The sequence below is a fragment of the Lolium perenne genome, chromosome 3 (assembly GCF_019359855.2).
Source record: "Lolium perenne isolate Kyuss_39 chromosome 3, Kyuss_2.0, whole genome shotgun sequence".
NCBI classification, from domain to species: Eukaryota; Viridiplantae; Streptophyta; class Magnoliopsida; order Poales; family Poaceae; genus Lolium; species Lolium perenne.
In genome coordinates, this window is record NC_067246.2 from 217,795,956 (window position 1) to 217,813,731 (window position 17,776).

The 17,776-nt window shown below is 49.1% G+C and overlaps 1 protein-coding gene across 1 annotated transcript; it reads right to left on the bottom strand.

Moving 5' to 3' along the window:
* Positions 1–180: 180 nt before the first annotated feature.
* LOC127343373 (cyclin-dependent kinase B2-1) lies at positions 181–13,568 on the bottom strand. The gene is made up of 6 exons (XM_051369497.2): positions 12,938–13,568; positions 12,676–12,852; positions 12,497–12,590; positions 12,290–12,356; positions 12,061–12,208; positions 181–566 (listed from the first exon to the last, which is right to left on the bottom strand). The coding sequence occupies exons 1-6, from the start codon at positions 13,322–13,324 to the stop codon at positions 474–476; spliced, it is 966 nt and encodes a 321-aa protein (XP_051225457.1). The 5' UTR covers positions 13,325–13,568; the 3' UTR covers positions 181–473.
* Positions 13,569–17,776: the final 4,208 nt, after the last annotated feature.

A 17,776-nucleotide genomic window follows, 5' to 3' on the forward strand; every position in this document is an offset into this window, starting at 1 on the left:
CTATCAGTTTCCAAGAATTTTTCAATTACACACAATGTTACAACTGACTGAACTAAGTTATCTGAAAACTAGTCGCGCCCTATTTTTATTTATTTCAACACCGACCACAATTTCCTCACTGAACGGCGGTGCACCTGACCACCACGATGCAAAAGTTTTACCATAAAATAACCAACAGAATTCATGTCATTAACCCCTCTCGTTTCAAGGAAATGAGTATATACATCCACATCAAAGTTGAGCCATGCTGGTAAGAAAGTTGTTTCGGTAAACTTACATTCACATGGAGACATCACAATTTCAAAAACAATAAAAGAACTAATAGTACTTCACTTCTAAAGACTGGATAAATATTGAATATTTGGTACAAAATAACTAACAAAGTCTGAGGATTAAAAGAACAAGAACATGCAAATCATCTTCTTCAAATGAGTAACCAATCACTCATCTTTACCACTACTGTCTCCACTCAATCAATAACGTCGTTTGTCAACATCATTGAAATATGGATGCTCCAAAGCACTTTTTGCAGAAATTCTCTTTTTCGGATCATATTGAAGCATACCCTACACAGTAAAACGGCACATAGGGTAAGATAATGTAATAACGGAAAATGATAAACAGCTGTTATAACATCCAAAAGTTAACTTTCGAGCTGTGAGTCATATGGAAGATCTAAGGTGTGGTAACATTTATCTCATCGAATCAAATGAGGTTCAATATAAGTCTAATTTAGATTCAAGATAAATTTGTGAGAGCCCAATATATTTTGAACCTTCGATCTCTATTAGAGTTCCATTACGGATCATTTTCAGTTCCTTTTTGAAAACACATTAGGGCACCCAACAGCAACCTAAGCCCTAACCTGTGAAAGCTGCTGCCGTCACTTTTTCGCATACTGCTGGCCATTAACACAGCTCTCCACCAGTCAAACGATAGTGCTGTCAAGCCGCGGCCCATGCGGAGTTTACATTCGGCTCGTATGGTCGCCTGGTGCTTCCTCTGCCGCCTCCTAGAAGTAGACAGAGGGATCGTCCAGATCCAGCACTTGAACTGAGGAGAGCCACAGCAAGTAGCAGCAGGCCATGACAAACATGTAAACTACGTGACAAAGAGTAATCAGGGGAAGAGGGGGGAATAAGGAACATCCGTGGCTTTAGCTAAAACTATTAACCTCGATCAGTCTACTTCTAGGTGGCGGCAGAGGAAGCACTGGGCAACCATACAAGCCACATGTAAACTCCGCATGGGGAGGCGGCTTGACAGCACTATCGTTTGACTGGTGGAGAGCTGTGTTAATGGCCAGCAGTAGGCAGAAAAGTGTCGGCAGCTGGTATCATTCTTATTGATCCCTAGTTGGTGTTGTATTGTAGATGCAATTGGGATACAAGTTTGCGCCGTTAAAAGATTTGGATAATCAAACTGTTCATCTGAGACATTAGTTAATCTAATGGTATGAAGTCAGACATATAAAGTGAATTGAATGAAATGAAGCATTTGTTTTCAGATTTCCAGCAGATCTGGGTTTGCTTAATTCCGATTAATGGTCATCGAAATATCACCAACATATAGGTCTAATGAACCAGGATTGGTAGTTGAGCAGATATATTTATAGCAGGTTTTCATCAGTTCCACGGCTCAACCAAGTTCCAACATCAAGTTGCAAATAATTTCTTTTACATATCCATAGTGTCATATTTGGTTAATTTGGTTATACGGATTTGTTGAGTAAATATGAATGAGGGATCACAAGAAAATGAGAGAAGGAAATTGTTTCAGAAGATGATTTAATTGTTTTGTTGATGAGGTGACATAGCTCTAGACCGTGGTTGCTGATATTGTTCTAATATTGGTTTTCTACAGGTTCGGGAGCATCCATTGCTGACTGCGTTCCGCGGTTGTTCATTGACCAGAGGCAAGTGCATGGGGATCCCTTGAATTGTATGGTTACCTGTTGTGGTTCCTTTGGAGTTATCGTCCTAGTTAAGTATTTCTGCGATATGGACTACTTTATTTTTAAACTCAGGGTGACAAGAAATTACAAAATGAACATTCCAGCGAGAGTGAGGCCACTGAGCACACGTTGCTGATTGGGTTGTGATTCCCCTTGCCCTCCCTCCCTCTCTGGAGAAGAATGTGTTGATAAGTGAAGTTATCAAAGTCATCCCATTGAATAGGGGCCAGCATATAGAGCTCAAACCTGATATTTTGGAGTCAAGGTAAATGAACTTCGATGCTTCCTACTTTCAACAATACGTTGTGTGAGGTGGCTAAAGTGGAGTAAGCAATGCTTATTATGTTCATTGGAGGATAGCCTCTACTACAGTGGGTTAGTGTGTTTCACTAGCTTGTTGAACTGAAATCATGTTTATTTTTGTGATTTAACTGGACAATAAGATAAATAGGGAGAACATGACAACATATTATCTTTAGTTCAGTTTGAATTGACATAAAATTGGATCAAACTTGCATGAAATCATATAATGTTTAGTTTATTTAGTGCTTGTTTTCTATTTAATTGCATATTCTAAGAACGTAACTGAAGAACCCATTTGGTATCTTTATTTTTTAGGGACAATTTAGTTTGAATGTTCCTGCTTACTAGGTGTGTTGGAGACTCAAATATTGGCCATAGATTTTACAAAAATGCAATTGTTTACTTTAAGAACACAAGGGCAATGATGGCAGTTCGAGAAAGCAAGTTATGAATATTCCCTAGCAACCAACTTCGACGAGTTTCTTGAGATATTAGTTGGGGTTTCTGCTAATAGGTTTGCCCTGTGCATTTTGCTTCTTAGTAGATACTTGACATGCAACATTGACATCATAAGGTATGTAACCGGGCTTGGTCTGAATCTGCCATTGCAGAAAATGTGAAACTTCCGCTTTGCCTTGCAAGTTTTGTTATACTAGAAGCTTGCATCTTATTTCTTTAAAAGTGACAACATGTATCACTGTAATATCTTCATAAGAAAAAATTTCTAGAACAAGCAGAAACATCAAACAAGATGCTTCTGGCCTACTGCCTGAACAAAATATGATAGCAAAATTTCAGTCAGTAATATATACTTCGTGTAGTATTTTTTGTACATTCTCACTGTACTACCTCTATGTGATCAGTTCCTTGTCATGCCTTGTTCCCTTGTGCTCTTTCCTTGGGAAAGCTAGTTTGGTGCTTTATTGTGTTTCTTGAGCATTCACTTTGTCTGTTATCAAAAAAACTGGACTAGGGGTTAACTTTGTCGCTGTTTTTAGTAAAAAGCAAATGCAATGGGGGATGGAGTTCATATTAATATTGATGGTCCTTTAGGTAAACTGGAGTTCTTTGACTGGTCAATGTTGTCTTATTTCATTACCAACTTTTTTTTCCGCGAAAACGCAAAAGCCTTGCGTTTCGATGCATTGATAGATAAAGAAAAGTTTATGTACAAGTCCGAGGACGGACACAACACGCCGTACAACTCGACCCAATAAAAGGAAAAAAAGACTAAACTAGGGGAGTAACTGGCGCACACCTCGGGCTCCCGCGTCCGCCCATTGCCGCGCCTCGGCCACGATGTCGTTGAATAAGGATATCACCGAAGGCCGTGCGTTGTCGAAGACCGCCACGTTCCGGTGTTTCCAAATCCACCATGTCGTAAGCATGATAATCGATAAAGTACCTTTACGCAGTTGGCAAGGGACGGTCCACACCACCAGCGACCACCACTCCGTGAAGTCGCCCTCAGCCATGGGAGGGCCTGAGGTGGATCGGATCCACGACAAGACCTCAAACCAAACCGTCCTGGAGAAGGAGCATCCTGTGAGAAGGTGCCTCATGGTCTCAACCGACTGGTCACAAAGCAAGCATCTAGGCGCGTGCGGTAGTCCGCGCTGTGCCAGCCTTTCACCCGTCCAGCATCTGTCGAGGCAGGCCAACCACACGAAGAACTTCACCCTAGGCGGTGCCTAGGATTTCCAGTTAAGCTTTCAGGAGCCTGAGATGATCGCTCCCTAGAAGAGTGTCATATCAGGACCCGGCTGAATACTGGCTATCCGTCGTCCAACGCCAAACCATCCTGTCTGGTTCTGCCGAAAATTGGGTGCCTCTGAGCCGGCCCCACAACTGCACGTATTGCCACAGTGCCAGGGCGCTAGGTGCACCTACTATGTCGGGGATCCAGGTGCGTTCAACCAACGCCTCACGGACCGTGCGCGCCTTTTGCCAGCGCTTCGGCACCAAAGCATACACCTCCGACGCCATCTCCTTGATGGACTTGCCGTCTAACCACCTGTCCTCCCAAAAGAGGGCGGATTCTCCGTTGCCTACCACCATGGAGGTAGAGGCCGCGAAGACGTCCAGCTCCATCTTCGAGAAGTGCATGTCCAACCCGCGCCCAGTTGACGTGGCAATGTCCACCGTTGGCATCCGCCCTACCAGCTCAAAGGAATCCCCGCAAGATTTTGTTGACCTGCTTTAGTGCTGTTTTGTGGAGGCCCAGCACCATCAGCTGGTGCAATGGGATTGCTGCGAGGACTGAGCGTACTAGCGCCCCGCCCTAGGCATCATCGATGCCCTCCAGGTGGGTAGCTTGTCAGCCAGACGGTCTATCAGGGGCTGGAATGCTGCAGCCGTCAGCCCCCTGATAGCCAAAGGGATGCCGAGGTATCACACCAGGAAAGGCGCTAGCTAGCACTCCATGAGTTCAGCAGCGGCAGTGGCCTCAACATCCGAACAAGCAATCGGGGATACTGAACATTTAGCGAAGTTGGTGGGCAATCCAGAGGCGTTCCCAAAGAGCTCCAGGATACCGCGCATAGCACGCACTTCCATCTCATCTGGGTGGCAGAAAATCACCACGTCGTCCGCGTAGAGCGACACCGATGTCACTAAATCCCGTCGCGCCAAGCGTCTCAGAACCCCTAGCTCAATAGCCTTAGCCAACATCCTATTTAGTGAGTTCATCACTAGAACAAACAGCGCTGGCGACAGGGGGTCTCCCTGTCTCAGGCCCCGCCGATGCCAAATTGGGGGACCCGGCTCGCCATTGAGCATCACCCTAGTACTCGCGGTGGATAGAAGGATGGACAACAGTTCGCGGAACCTCGGTCCAAACCGTAACTTGTGGAGGATTTCCAATAGGAAACCCCAAGAGACATAATCAAAAGCGCGAGCAATGTCCACCTTGAGCATCACTCGCGGCTCCTTCTCCCGATGCAGGAATCTAGCTGTCTACTGGACAAACATGAAGTTGTCATGGATACGACGTTTGCGGATGAACGCACATTGGTTGCAATCCACCAGTGACTCCATCCGAGGGGCTAAACGCGTAGCCAGCGCCTTTGCGACTAGCCTGGCAAAGATGTGGATCAGACTGATCGGCCGGTAGTCGCCAAGCGCAGCCGCAGCCGGGAGCTTAGGCACCAGGATCAGCAGAGCCTGGTTACAGCGTGAAAAGCTTGTCGAAGGCTGCCATGAAGTCACGTTTGAACACTCCCCAACACTTCTGTAGGAATTCAGCCATGAACCCATCGGGTCCGAGCGCCTTTCCCACCGGCAGTCGCCAAATCACCTCCCAGATCTCGTCTTCTGTGAACACCGTCTCCAGCTTCGAGAGGTCCTCAGAGTGAGTGTCCAGGAAGTCCAAGTCCAGCGAATGTTGTCTAATCACCGAGGTACCAAGAAGGCCCTCAAAGTGTGCAAAAGCAACTTCAGCCATGGCCGCATGGTCAGAGATGACCGCGCCTACTATGGATCATGTTCTTTTCGCGGCGGTAAGCCGCATGCTGATGGAAGAAGGCCGTGTTGGCGTCCCCTCCTTGAGCCATGCTATCTTGGCACGCTGTCTCGCCATGGTACGCTCGAGCGAGGCCAGGCCAAGGTAAGCATGTTTGAGGTGAGCCCTGAGACGGTGTTCGTCCGGCGACAAACGTCTAGATTCCATAGCCACATCCAGCCTAAACACCACCTCCCGCGCTATCATTAGCTGCAGTTTGACACATCCCACTTTCTTGTCGCTCCAACTCATGAGGGTGCGCGCAGTGCGCTTCAGCTTAGCGGTGAGCCTCCAGAAGGGGTCCGGGTCCCCCTCCACCACATCCCAGGCGCTCCGCACAGCCTCCTCAAAGTCGTCCAACTTCAACCAAAAGCGTTTGAACTGGAACCGCTTCCGTCCCGCTGATTTGGTGGTGCAGTCTAGGAGGAGTGGGCAATGGCCAGCCACCACCGTCGCCAAGCAACGCAACATGCAGGTGCTATGCAACTCCTCCCAGGCAACCGTGACGAGCACCCGATCCAGCCGCACGAGAGTGGGCATATCCCTCTCGTTAGACCAAGTGTAGCGGCGCCCATGTAGGTAGATCTCCTTCAGCTCGCAGTCATTCAAGAAGCGCCAGAATCTGCCCATCATCCTACGGTTAAGGTTACCGTTGTTCTTGTCCTCATCGCGGTAGATCAGATTGATGTCCCCGCAAAGGGCCCATGGTCCGGGGTGACCCCTGCGAACATCGCGGAGTTCCTCCAGGAAGGCGACCTTGTCAGCCTCAGCCTGCGGACCATAGACACAAGTCAACCACCACACCGAGCCTCCATCCCTGGGGGCTACCCTCGCTGTAACATTGTTCGCCCCGTAGTGGGCGATGTCGAGCTGCACCACCCGGCTGATCCAGGCCACAATGATACCCCCCTCCCCCGAGTGTCAACCGCCAACAAGCAGAAGTAAGCATCAAACTCTGCACCTAGCACCTCAATAACGATATCATGGGTTACAACAAATAACTTTGTCTCCCGGAGACATACAATGGATGCACCCGTAGTGTTCACTATACTCCTAACACCCGTACGCTTTGCATGATCATTGAGGCCTCGCACATTGGCCACGAAAACCTTGGGTTCGTACAACATTGGAACAACGTAGAACACCCGTGGACCACCATCAGGGGTCAGGCCTCAATGAGGCGACCACCCGTCATCCCCAGCAGTGGTGGGGAGCAGGCTCTGATCGACGAAAGTGTCCACCCGTAGAACTCCACGATCGCCTCAATCGTGTCATCCGTTAAGGGGAGCTCATACATCTTATGGTAGGCTTCTAGGGCAGCCTCCGACAACGCCTCGTCCCCCTCGAGAAGGCCAAGCTTGCGCATCAGGTTACGCACCACCCTCATCTCGGCGTTTAGACCACCAGGTTGTCCCGCGATCCTCGAACTGCGACGGGGCTGGAAGTTAAGCTCGACCAACCTACGTCGGAGAGCCTGGGTCTAGAGGAGTGCATATGAGCGCGATTTCGCCGCTGTGAGAAACTCTCCAAGAGTTCGGGGTCTCGCCATGCCAGGTTGCGGCCGAGGTAGGGGTGCCTGCCTTGCCCTCTGGAACACCAACGGTGGCGAGGCAAAGCGGCACACTGTGGGGTCAAGGCAAGTGATGGAGTAGGGGTCAGAGCCGTGGCGTGATCGTCACGGACCGGGGGCAGATCCATGACAATCTCCTCGTCCACCCTCTCTTCATCCGCAGCCTCCTCCACGTCGACACCCGTGGCACCAACAGCGTTAGCTGGGTCAGCCAGCTGGATCACTGGGCTCAAGCACAGGTTGGTATCGGCATCCTCAACGCGCACCTCCGGAGAGTCAGCAGCAGCACCCTGGTCCACGTGGCCCAAATTTGAATCTGGAGCAACTCCCGCGCAGGCGAGCAAGCTTGGGCCGAAAACTCCTCACGCACGGCCGCACCGGCCTGGGACTTGGATGGCAGCGTGACCAGACGAGGCACAGCTAGGCCTGGGCCGCCAGGGAGGCCCAACATGGCGGCATCAACCATTCGTGTCTCCCTGCGTTAGTCCCCGTGACGATTTTGCCATGCACACTGCCATTATAGAGCACTGAAAACCAGCAGTTAGTAAACATTGAACGAACATAACTGATCCATCTTTTTTGACCAAATCTTGCCAATACTTCAAAAGGGAAGGACCATTCCAGCCTATCGTAGCTTTGGTCATATCTAGCTTTATGAGAACATTGCGGCTCCCATCGTCTCCACCGTGCGCATACGCGACGTAACCACCATGCAGCTAGGGTTCTGGGCGTCTGGGACTTGGACGGAAGGGAGCTCAGGACATGGTCGTGCGGGGACGGCAGCGGCAGCAGGTAGGACCACTACGAACCCCACCCGCATCTCCGCGCCCATGTGCCCTGCACCAACCGGATCATGCGCCCGCTCGTCCTCACGCGCGCATCCCGCCATGGCGCCGTCGTTGTTGACCGGGTCCTGGTCCAATGGCTCGTTGGCGACAGTGACCAACTGGGTGACCGCGTCAACCTCATCTTGTGCCCCATCCACAGCGCTTTGAGCAGCAGGGGCCAGCGCTTTTGCTTTTAGCGCTCTGATTTTCCGGCCCCGCGCTTCTTCTTCCTCCCCTTTTCTGCTTGTCGTGGCTCGGCATGGACGGGTCCCCGACAACCACTCCTGATGACAGCTGCCTCGCGGACCCACCCCTGGTGGGGCCAGCCTGGGCAGACAATGGGGCGCCACCGCTGCCACTGCCACCGCCAACGCCGGGGAGCACGTCCGGCACCGTGGGTGTATTGGTACTGGCGCCGCGCCGGCCAAGCCAGAGTTGGACCGCCGTCTGGCTCGACGACGTGGAGGTCAACCTCCCTCGGGATCGTAGCCGGATCGAGGCACCACGCGGTGAGCTGAAGGATGCCCATGTCTGTGCGACTCCTGGTGAGCGGGTGCAGACGCTCCACCCACGCCGATGGAGCGAGCACCGCCTCCGCCGTGGCCAAGCTCCACGCATTGGTCGGCACTCCTTCAATCTCGATTTCGGTGTGGACGCAGAGGCCGCCCGACACCGCATGAGTTCACCATGACCAAGGTCGAAGAAGCAGCCGAAAGTATGGCGAGCACGCCGTCGCCGAGCACCCTGTCGCGGTCCTCCCGCGCCACGAAGAACATGAGGAAGTCCTCCGACCGGTGGAAATGGACGGAGAAGCTCCCTAGCGCCAAACCGTGCACGTCCTCCAGCGCCATCGCAACCTCTTCACTGGTGACAACCCTGCGCACGCAGACGATCACCGCCACGAGGGATCTTGACAAAGCCTCCTCGGTCTCGTCCATCTCTGGCGTGCGGAGAAGGACACACACCGCACGGGCCGGACGCCGCACGAGCTCGCTGCCAACTGCCAGTGCACGCAGGGCCAGGGGAGCCACCTGCTCATCCGCGCCCCTGTGTGGCCGCGCCTCGACTGCACGGCGAGCCACCGGCAGCAGTGGTGCCATGGAACGGTCGCCACCAGCGTGCGCGACGCGGTCACCGCGCACCGGCACGGGAGCCATCGCCGCGCGCCCGCCTCACCTGCGCCTCGCGCCGTGCAAAGGAGGCACCTTGACGCATCCTTGGCGGCTCCGCATCGCGACGAGTCGCCGCACCCGTGGGTGCCAAAGCAACCGCCGCACGGCGTGCACCTGCGTCAAGTCTGAGCGGTGCCTCCACGCGGCGCGGCTCAACCATCCTCCTCTCGCCACCAACCGCACTCGCTGCAGGCGCCACCTCACGGTGTCGCACTCGCGGCTCGACGGCGGCTGGCGGGCCTCGGCGCACGCGCACGAAAGTCGCCGGCGCCCTCACCCATACGAAGGTCGCGCCCATCGTCGTTCAGCCTCTTCCTCGCGGGCTCATCACCTCTCGGCGGCGACGGCGGCCTCGGCGGGCGTGGCGGCGCGCACTCCCGCGCCATGTGGCCCGTCTCGCCGCACCGCAGGCACACCGGCCCCGTGGTGCAATCGGCAGCGCGATGCCCTGGCTCGTGCAGAGCAAGCACGGGCCGTCGAAGTCCGCGAAGGCGCCGACGTCGCGCACGGGGGGCGCCGCCCTCGCCGCCGCCCTCTTGCCACCACGGCGCCCCCTCGAACGCTTGTGGGTGACATGTGCGGGTTCCTCCCACGGACCTTCTTCCTCGTCAAGCATGTCGTCGGAGTCGTCAAGCTCATCGATGGCGGAGCTCATCCCCTCCGCCCGCACCATGGACCTCACCTCGCGACGAACCTGGGAAACCTCATGCCCATCGACGCGCGCCGCTGCGCTCCCGCCAGCCAGGGCCTCACTGTAGGACCACGGAGTCTCCTCCGAGTCAGATCCCCGGCCACCGCGCCAGCGATCCTCACGGCCGCGTGGGCTTGCCGCCGGTGACGGTGTGGGGGAAAGGGAAGGGGTGGGGGATGGCGTAGCCATGGGCCGGCCCGGGGGTGCCGACGCCGCCGCGGCGCCGGGACGGAAGGGGATGGCCTCGCCCTCGCTCGCAGCACTCCTCTCGCCTCTACAGAACAGTTGGACGGATCTCACGCAGAAGCTGACTTGCACAGCTCATTCTCGCCGTGGGCGAAGTGGCACCTGTCACCAAAAGTGCAGGGTGTTCCTTTGTTTCTTGTTTGGCTCGAGGGATCTCATTACCAACTTTTGAGCTTTAATTAGTGACTTTCCTGAATAATTTCAACCTGGACGAGACAAATGAGGTTTCCAGGTCTGTTATTGGGAGGTTCGAGCAGTTGGAAGCGTTACAAAGTGCCTGCTCTAGATACAATCCCAGTTAGTTGTTTTGTTCTCATTGGAAACTTTTCAGCACGTGCAATACTATTCTCAGCTTCTTTCTGTACCTGCTGCTTTACGAGAGAGGTTATTCACAGTATTGGTTTAATCTTGCCATGGCACCCCGGAATCCTCCAAGGAATATTTTACACGCATTTGCTTGGTACTATGATTTCAGGTGCAGTGGTTCAGCATTGCAAAAAAAATCGAGTTCACTGATTGTCTCCTGGCTTTGTGTTCTGGAAGCTACAAAGCAATGTTTTGCTTATACTGCCATTGGTATTCTCTTGTATCTGTTCCATGCGACCACTTGCATCACACGGATAGTTACTTGAGTGCTGCAATTTCAAGGGGATTTACTATGGTCAATTGCCAATTTCTCTGTTGTGTGATATGAGGTTATCTAGTGGCTTTTGTGTTGCAAAGTTATGCAATCCAAGAGGTATCTGACGGGTGCAGTTTATGTTCACACAAGAGAGTTCCTTCTTTGTAGCACTGGAGCACCATTTAACTTACTGTCTACAACATGGCCAGACTAATGAGCTTCACATGGATTATATGGATACTCACAGGGGACCAGATGACTGCTGTTACATGTCCTACTACCAGTATGAAGTGCCAGGACACTATCTGCATATGGTGTATTCAATATGATCAATCAACTTTGGCACTGGCATTTCGCTTGCTGGAGGTACTGTTCGATTGAGTTGAAGCAGCAGCTGCATGGTGGACTGTTTACATATACTGCTCTTGGTTATGGTACTCCAAACTTTAGCTGTAACATCTGTGAGGGACACATGGAGATATCTTACCCATTTGCTACCAACTACAGACTACGCTTCTGTTATCAGACTGGTTGCGGCTGAGTCAAGCAACCACTGAAAACATAGGAGCTCAGCACAATAAGCATAATGGAGAGGACATTGCAATAGTACTGGACCATGAGCAGAACACTACTGAGTTTGTGGTATTCAAGACCTCGCCTTGTCAGTACAAGGACTACAAGGGCTTGGTCTGTTGATTGTTTGTGAACCTCAAGGTGTGTCCTGGATAGCTATTATACTTGTGGTGACCTGTGTCGAGGTCTTGGATACACACTTACAATGGGATCCCGGCGGGTTCTTGGTGGCCCTGAGCCTGGCGCGCCACAACTCCTAGTTTACATGATTGACAATTCCAGGGAGGTCGGTGAAATTTGGATTTTTGAAGAAGTTATTTGGAGCTGAGATTAAAAACTGCCTCTCATCGAGTATTGTTCTCACTGTTCCGTATTGCACTTGCTATGTTCTGCTTCGTCTTTTTCTTTCAAGTACTAAAAAAGTGACATTCATTGGGGCATGGGCGTAGCACCAGTTTCTCGTGGAGATCAATATATCTAAATCTAGAGGTTTCCTAACTAGAGTAATGTGACCATATAGGGTAGATATCTATAGTGTTACAAAATTACACAATAGTAATGCAAATTTGCATGTGTCAGTTATAAGTTGCAGAAAAGACTAGCCTTAAGAAGATCTACACCAACTGGGTCCAGACGATGAACTTCCTGAGTCAAATCTCCAGTGGGGTAGTTTTGAAGATGTGCGTACTGCGACCACTTCGGCAGACTTGTTACTCCTGGCCATATAGCCTCATTAGGCGTCCCAAACAACCTGTTACCAAAAAAGTATAAAAAAATTATAATTATATGTCAAGAGTGAACAACAGATTCAGATATTTGTAAGTATTACTACCTAAAAATCTGGGGCATCACATCTGCCTCGGGCCCAGGGAACAGCTGCTTTGTGGTGACCAGCTCCGCTGTAATTTCATATGGTTGTCAACAACTTAATTTTGATTTTCAGTAACAATAATAAAACAAGAAAGAGAATTGTGAATGGTTGTCAACAACTTAATTCTAATTTCACTTAAGAGTAAGAAGGAAGAAAAAACTTTCATACCAAAAATGCAGCCGACAGACCACATATCAGTTGCACGGGAGTAATTGCGTTCACCAAGGTAAAGCTCTGGACATTTATAGTTCACGAAGACCCACTACACAATATTCAACAACATTTCGTTCAAAAAACAACATAATAAATACGAGAGAAAAGACATACTATGTTGTATATATACTGACCCCTGCTGTGTGTTCCCTAACAACATGATCACAGTAGTCCCTACTTAAACCCAAGTCACCAAGCTTAAGTTCCAGCGTACTACTGTTCACAAGCAAATTGTTAGGCTTCAGATCGCGATGCAGAAGGCTCTCCTTATGGCACGCATGCACACCTTTGCATATCTGGTACATCAGAATCTAGAGACAAAAGAACCCGAAATGAATATGCATGCAAGTTGCAACAAATAACAGCTATGATGTGGTAATAGGATACTCTAGGTACCTTTACAGTACTGGCAGGAGTTGGATTCATTGGGTCATATCGTTGAATGAATCTTTCTAGATCCGACTCCATGAACTCCAATACTAAGAATGCAGCCTGGGATCTGCCCGTCTGGCCATCTAGTGTGAAGTCGTCGAGCAGAGTGACAACTTGTGGGCACGCCGACAGCTTCTTGAGATTGGCCACCTCACGAATGAAATGAGGATTCAGCCCATCCTGATCTCCAGGATAGAAAAGATGCTTAACTGCCACAATTTTGTTAGTGGCAATGTGCATCATTTTGTATACACGGCCAAAGGAGCCCCTCCCGAGTACTTCGATCATCTTGTACTGCGAGTTGTTCCCCATTGGGTTACCCTCGATCTCAATCTCCATTGGGTCCGACATGGATTGGCAACGCAAGACGCTTTTTCGATCTGGCTACTGTGTGGGAGAAGGGTAGCGTCGCGTAGGTGGGATGGTGACCGGATGGCCGGGCGGCGCGGTTTGGGCGGGACCGAAAGAGGGCGGGGTCGGCCAGGAGAGTGAGCAGGAAGGGCGCACACAGTATGTGTATCGGGGCGGCGCCGGTAGTGGACGGCGCCGGAACCCTACCCACTGGTGCCTATGCCAATCGCACGAAAGGTGGGCCGAAGGATATCAGAGTTTCTTCTTAGGGACTGGCAGGCAAGTAAGGGCGGTCCTATATGCCGACCTGGTCGGTGTGTACGATCCACCGCACACCCCAGCTCGGCACATTGGGCCGGCCCAGTTTCACTTTTTCTGTTTTTTCGTATTTTTTTTCATTTCTGCTGCTTCTATTTATTTCTTTTCTTTTTTCAATCTGAACATTTTCTAAAACGAAAAAAAATCAAGAATCTGGCAATTTTATTTAGAAAACTCCAAATTTTGAATTTTGTTTGAGATTGAACATTTTTCAAATTTCGATATTTTTAAAATTTTGAATTTTTTTATAGATTGCAAATTTTCAATATTGAACAATTTTTCATAATGAAAATTTTTCAAAAATCTGATAGCTTCAAAATATGAACATTTTTTTTAACATTTGAAAAAAATTTGAGATAGAAGAATTTTAAGGAAATATAAAAAAATTGAAAAAAAACAGATTTGACATTTTACATTTAAACAATTTTCAAATTTGAACTTTTAAATTTGAAAAATATTAAATCTAAACTTTTTGAATTTGAAAAAAAAATGAAAGGAAACAAAAAAAATAGAAAAACAAACAAAAAAGAAAGGAAAAGAATAAACAGAAAACGAAAAGAAATACAAAAGGATGGAAATGGGTCGGGCCCTACCCTTCCAGGGTGTGCACCGACCTGGTCTATAGGATTTCCCAGCAAGTAAAAGTACATCGCTATGAGTAATCCTAGCCATCGGCCAGCCCGTCATGGCCTAGGGACGACCTAGCTACTAGCTAGGCATGATCCAATTCGTGCCAGGCTCGACAGGCCCGCGTGCCTCAAGGCCGGAAAGGCACGCCAAGGTAAATTTAAAGTCACTTCTTTCTCGTAGTATTTCTTTTAAGCATAAACTAGTAAATTTGCCCGTGCGTTGCCACGGATTAGTTATTTATTAAATTATCACATGTTCTTGAAATAGAAAAAGGTCACCATAATGAATCACTTATAGTACATTGATTATTAGGAAAGCATTCTGATGGAGTTATCTTCAAAAGCATAATTGAGACAAATCGTTATATAATTCATGAAAAGATTGTGAATAATACATTTTCTTTAAGCATTCTATTTTTTTAAAAAAAATCTGGATATACCTCGTACTATTTTTTTGTACACACCGACATCATTTACACATTAACATATAATTATTGTTTGTCTAGATAAACTTTCTTCCACATCATAAATTCCCTGCATATTGTTGAACTGGATATTTCTGGAAAAAAATTATGAGCAATTTTTTAAGAGTATTGCAATTGTCCATAAAAATTAGAACAATGAACCAAGGCTTTCCGCACTGTAGCCCTCCTAATCCAGCTCCGAGGTCGCCATGCTCTGTCTTGCTCGCCAAGTCTGATTCCTCCCCTCAGTCTCGCCTTCGTCTCCCAACCTCTGTGGTTTTTCCTCTTTCCACCATCCGTCTATTTTTCATGATTTGAGCCAAGCTTGCCTCTTCGTTTTTCCTCTTTTTCTCCCAGGTTGTCTCTGATCCAGACAATGGTGTAGCTTCCAAGGCTGCTTGTTGATAATCCCAGATTCTTATGTTTATAAACTGGTGAGGAATCGGTATAGGTGATCAAGGTGGGACTATTTAACGCAAAAATCTATTGTATTTAGCTCAGGTTGGAAGCTCTAGCTTTAGGATGGGACGTACCTAGCGGGTTCTTTCTCGCCACCTATTTTTCGCTATTCTAGACACCTGTTCGGAGCAACTTGTTATGATGAACCGTTTTCTAACTAAACGGGGGTAATGTTTTGTAATTTGTACAAGAAATAGGGGTAAATACAAAATATACCAAAAAGGGGAGAAACCTTAATTATTTGTTATTTAATAATTATTTGTAGCTTGATTATGCCCCAAAATATTCAGCCTATTAATAATACTCATAGGGGTCCTTAATTTCTAGAACCAAAGTACTACATGCAATTACCATGCATAATGTAGTGTGTCTTCAATTTAACATTTGAAATTCTATAGTATTTTTTGTTTAAGTAGGCAAATTGCTTTGATTGTCGAAAAAATGTAGCCAACCATCATAATATTGGTACAGATTTAATTTATTACATGATCCCGAAGCACCAAACCAGTTTGATGGGGTGAATTCCTGAACTGATCTAGTATCAGTGCAATCAATCAATAGACCAAGTGCAAGCTACCGAATGATATTTTCACTATATAGGATATTAGCACAAAAATGTAGATTGTAAAGTGCGGAAAATCGTATCTGGAAATCGCCTTGTCACTTCTCAAGACCTTCCAGAATTTGCTTATGTTCCTAGACAAATCCTGAACCATTGAGGCAATGACGCATTTTGAATCTGAATAAAAAAGCATCACTAAATTGTGGATAATCAGAATCGGTGCTTGCTGTCACCACTGTCTCGGGAGACTTTTGCCACTGCCCGGTCTGCACCCATTTGGAATGCAGGGGAATATTAATCGACTGAATTCCTTGCATACAGTTCCACATTAAAAAATCAGGAAGATGACATGAGCTCCAACCGGGGTGGGGAAGATGACATGAGCTCCAACCGTGGTGGAATTAGAGAAATTACCTGGAGCGGAGAAAATACGTGTTACCGAAGAAATCGTTGGTTAGTCGCTAGTTGCTCGCGCCATCTCGGAGAGCGGCAACAGCGAATTCGTCCCCTCCAGGTAATTGACCGGACGATCCGTCCCCTCGCAACCTCTGCCGATTTACTTATTTAGGACGATCGACTAAATCACGGTTCCGAAATATCAGCAGAGGGAATCAATCAATGGACGCGGCATAAGCTGGGAGTGGAGGACGGGGGCGGCCACGGTTGCTTCGCCCCTTGTGCTGCTTACTAAGGTCAGCGGAAACACAGGGACTGCTGCTACACCATCTCCCACTGGCGTGAGCCGCCCTTTGCTACTATTCCTCCCAGCGCTGCCCTCTGCTACTTCTCTCTTTCACTCGTGAAGGCCTGAACGGGGTGTCGCTGCTGTGAGAGACGCGCATGCTACCGCCGCGGCATCGTCGCGCCGGATGTAGTGGCTCATTGCAACATCCGGAGGTCACGAGCGGGCTTCAGCCAAACGGCGTCTCAGCGTGTGGCGTCAGGCGTGAGATGCGGAGATGCCTTCGTGTAGATGGCCAAGTGGATGGCCGCCGCTGCCAGGGCGCTGTTGGTTCCGGTCTGGACAGCACGCCGACACACACCTCCGCACCAACGGGTTAAGCAAGGTCGCCGGACGGGCGGGTTTAGACCGTCGTTCGCGCGATTCGATCTGGCGTGCCCCTGGGCGGTCGAAGGGCTCGTTGACGTCGCGGTTGTCGACGACGATGCGGCCTACTTGTTATGGCGCCAAATCTATCGGCAGGAGGCGCGCTTCGTGATGATCATCTCCAACGAAGGCATCAGAAGCTGCGACTGCTGCTGGAAGGCCAGAGCGTGCCGGCGGCGCCCGCCATATCGAGGATGTTGCTGACAAAGAAACCCTAACAAAAAACGATGGATTCTAGCTGGTCGAGTTCCTGGGTCGTACGTGTATTATATATGAGCGAATACGTGTTTTGGACTCAGCTAAACACGCGACAGATATACCAGTTGTTGTTGGGCCGATGGGCCACGTAACGGCCACGAAGGAGACCGAGGGAGTACGAAATCGAACCAACCAGCCATCGATCTGGGCAACGAACCACGCATATTATTCACTTAGCGGTGGCATCAGCCATAATTATCATTGAAAATTGGGGGCAATTTTAAAACGGACGAAAAAAAGAGGGAGAAACCTTACTTCCTTTATTAGTAGGTATAGAAGTAGTGTTTCAAATTCTGAAGCACATAAGGTGGCCCGTAGTGGTGTTTCCATGGATATTGGACGTCAGGTATGGCTTCTACAGCCTCATGAATTCATGATGGGTTTTGTATTCCCATGAACATTATGGAGGAATAAAAAGGTCACCATATTCTCAAAAAAAGGTAATTTTTGTGGATGTCCCGCCACGGCCTAGGTCGGCCAGGCGTGCCTCCAGCTGCCTGATTTTCCTGTTTTGGCATGTCATGTCCTATTTTGGCTCGAAAAAATCAGAAAAAATGGGGAAAAGTATGTAAAAGATGCCAAATGTCATATGTGATATAAAGTGAGCTTTACTAGGTGGACAGTCGAGCTTCGCCTCGCCACCGACATTACGTT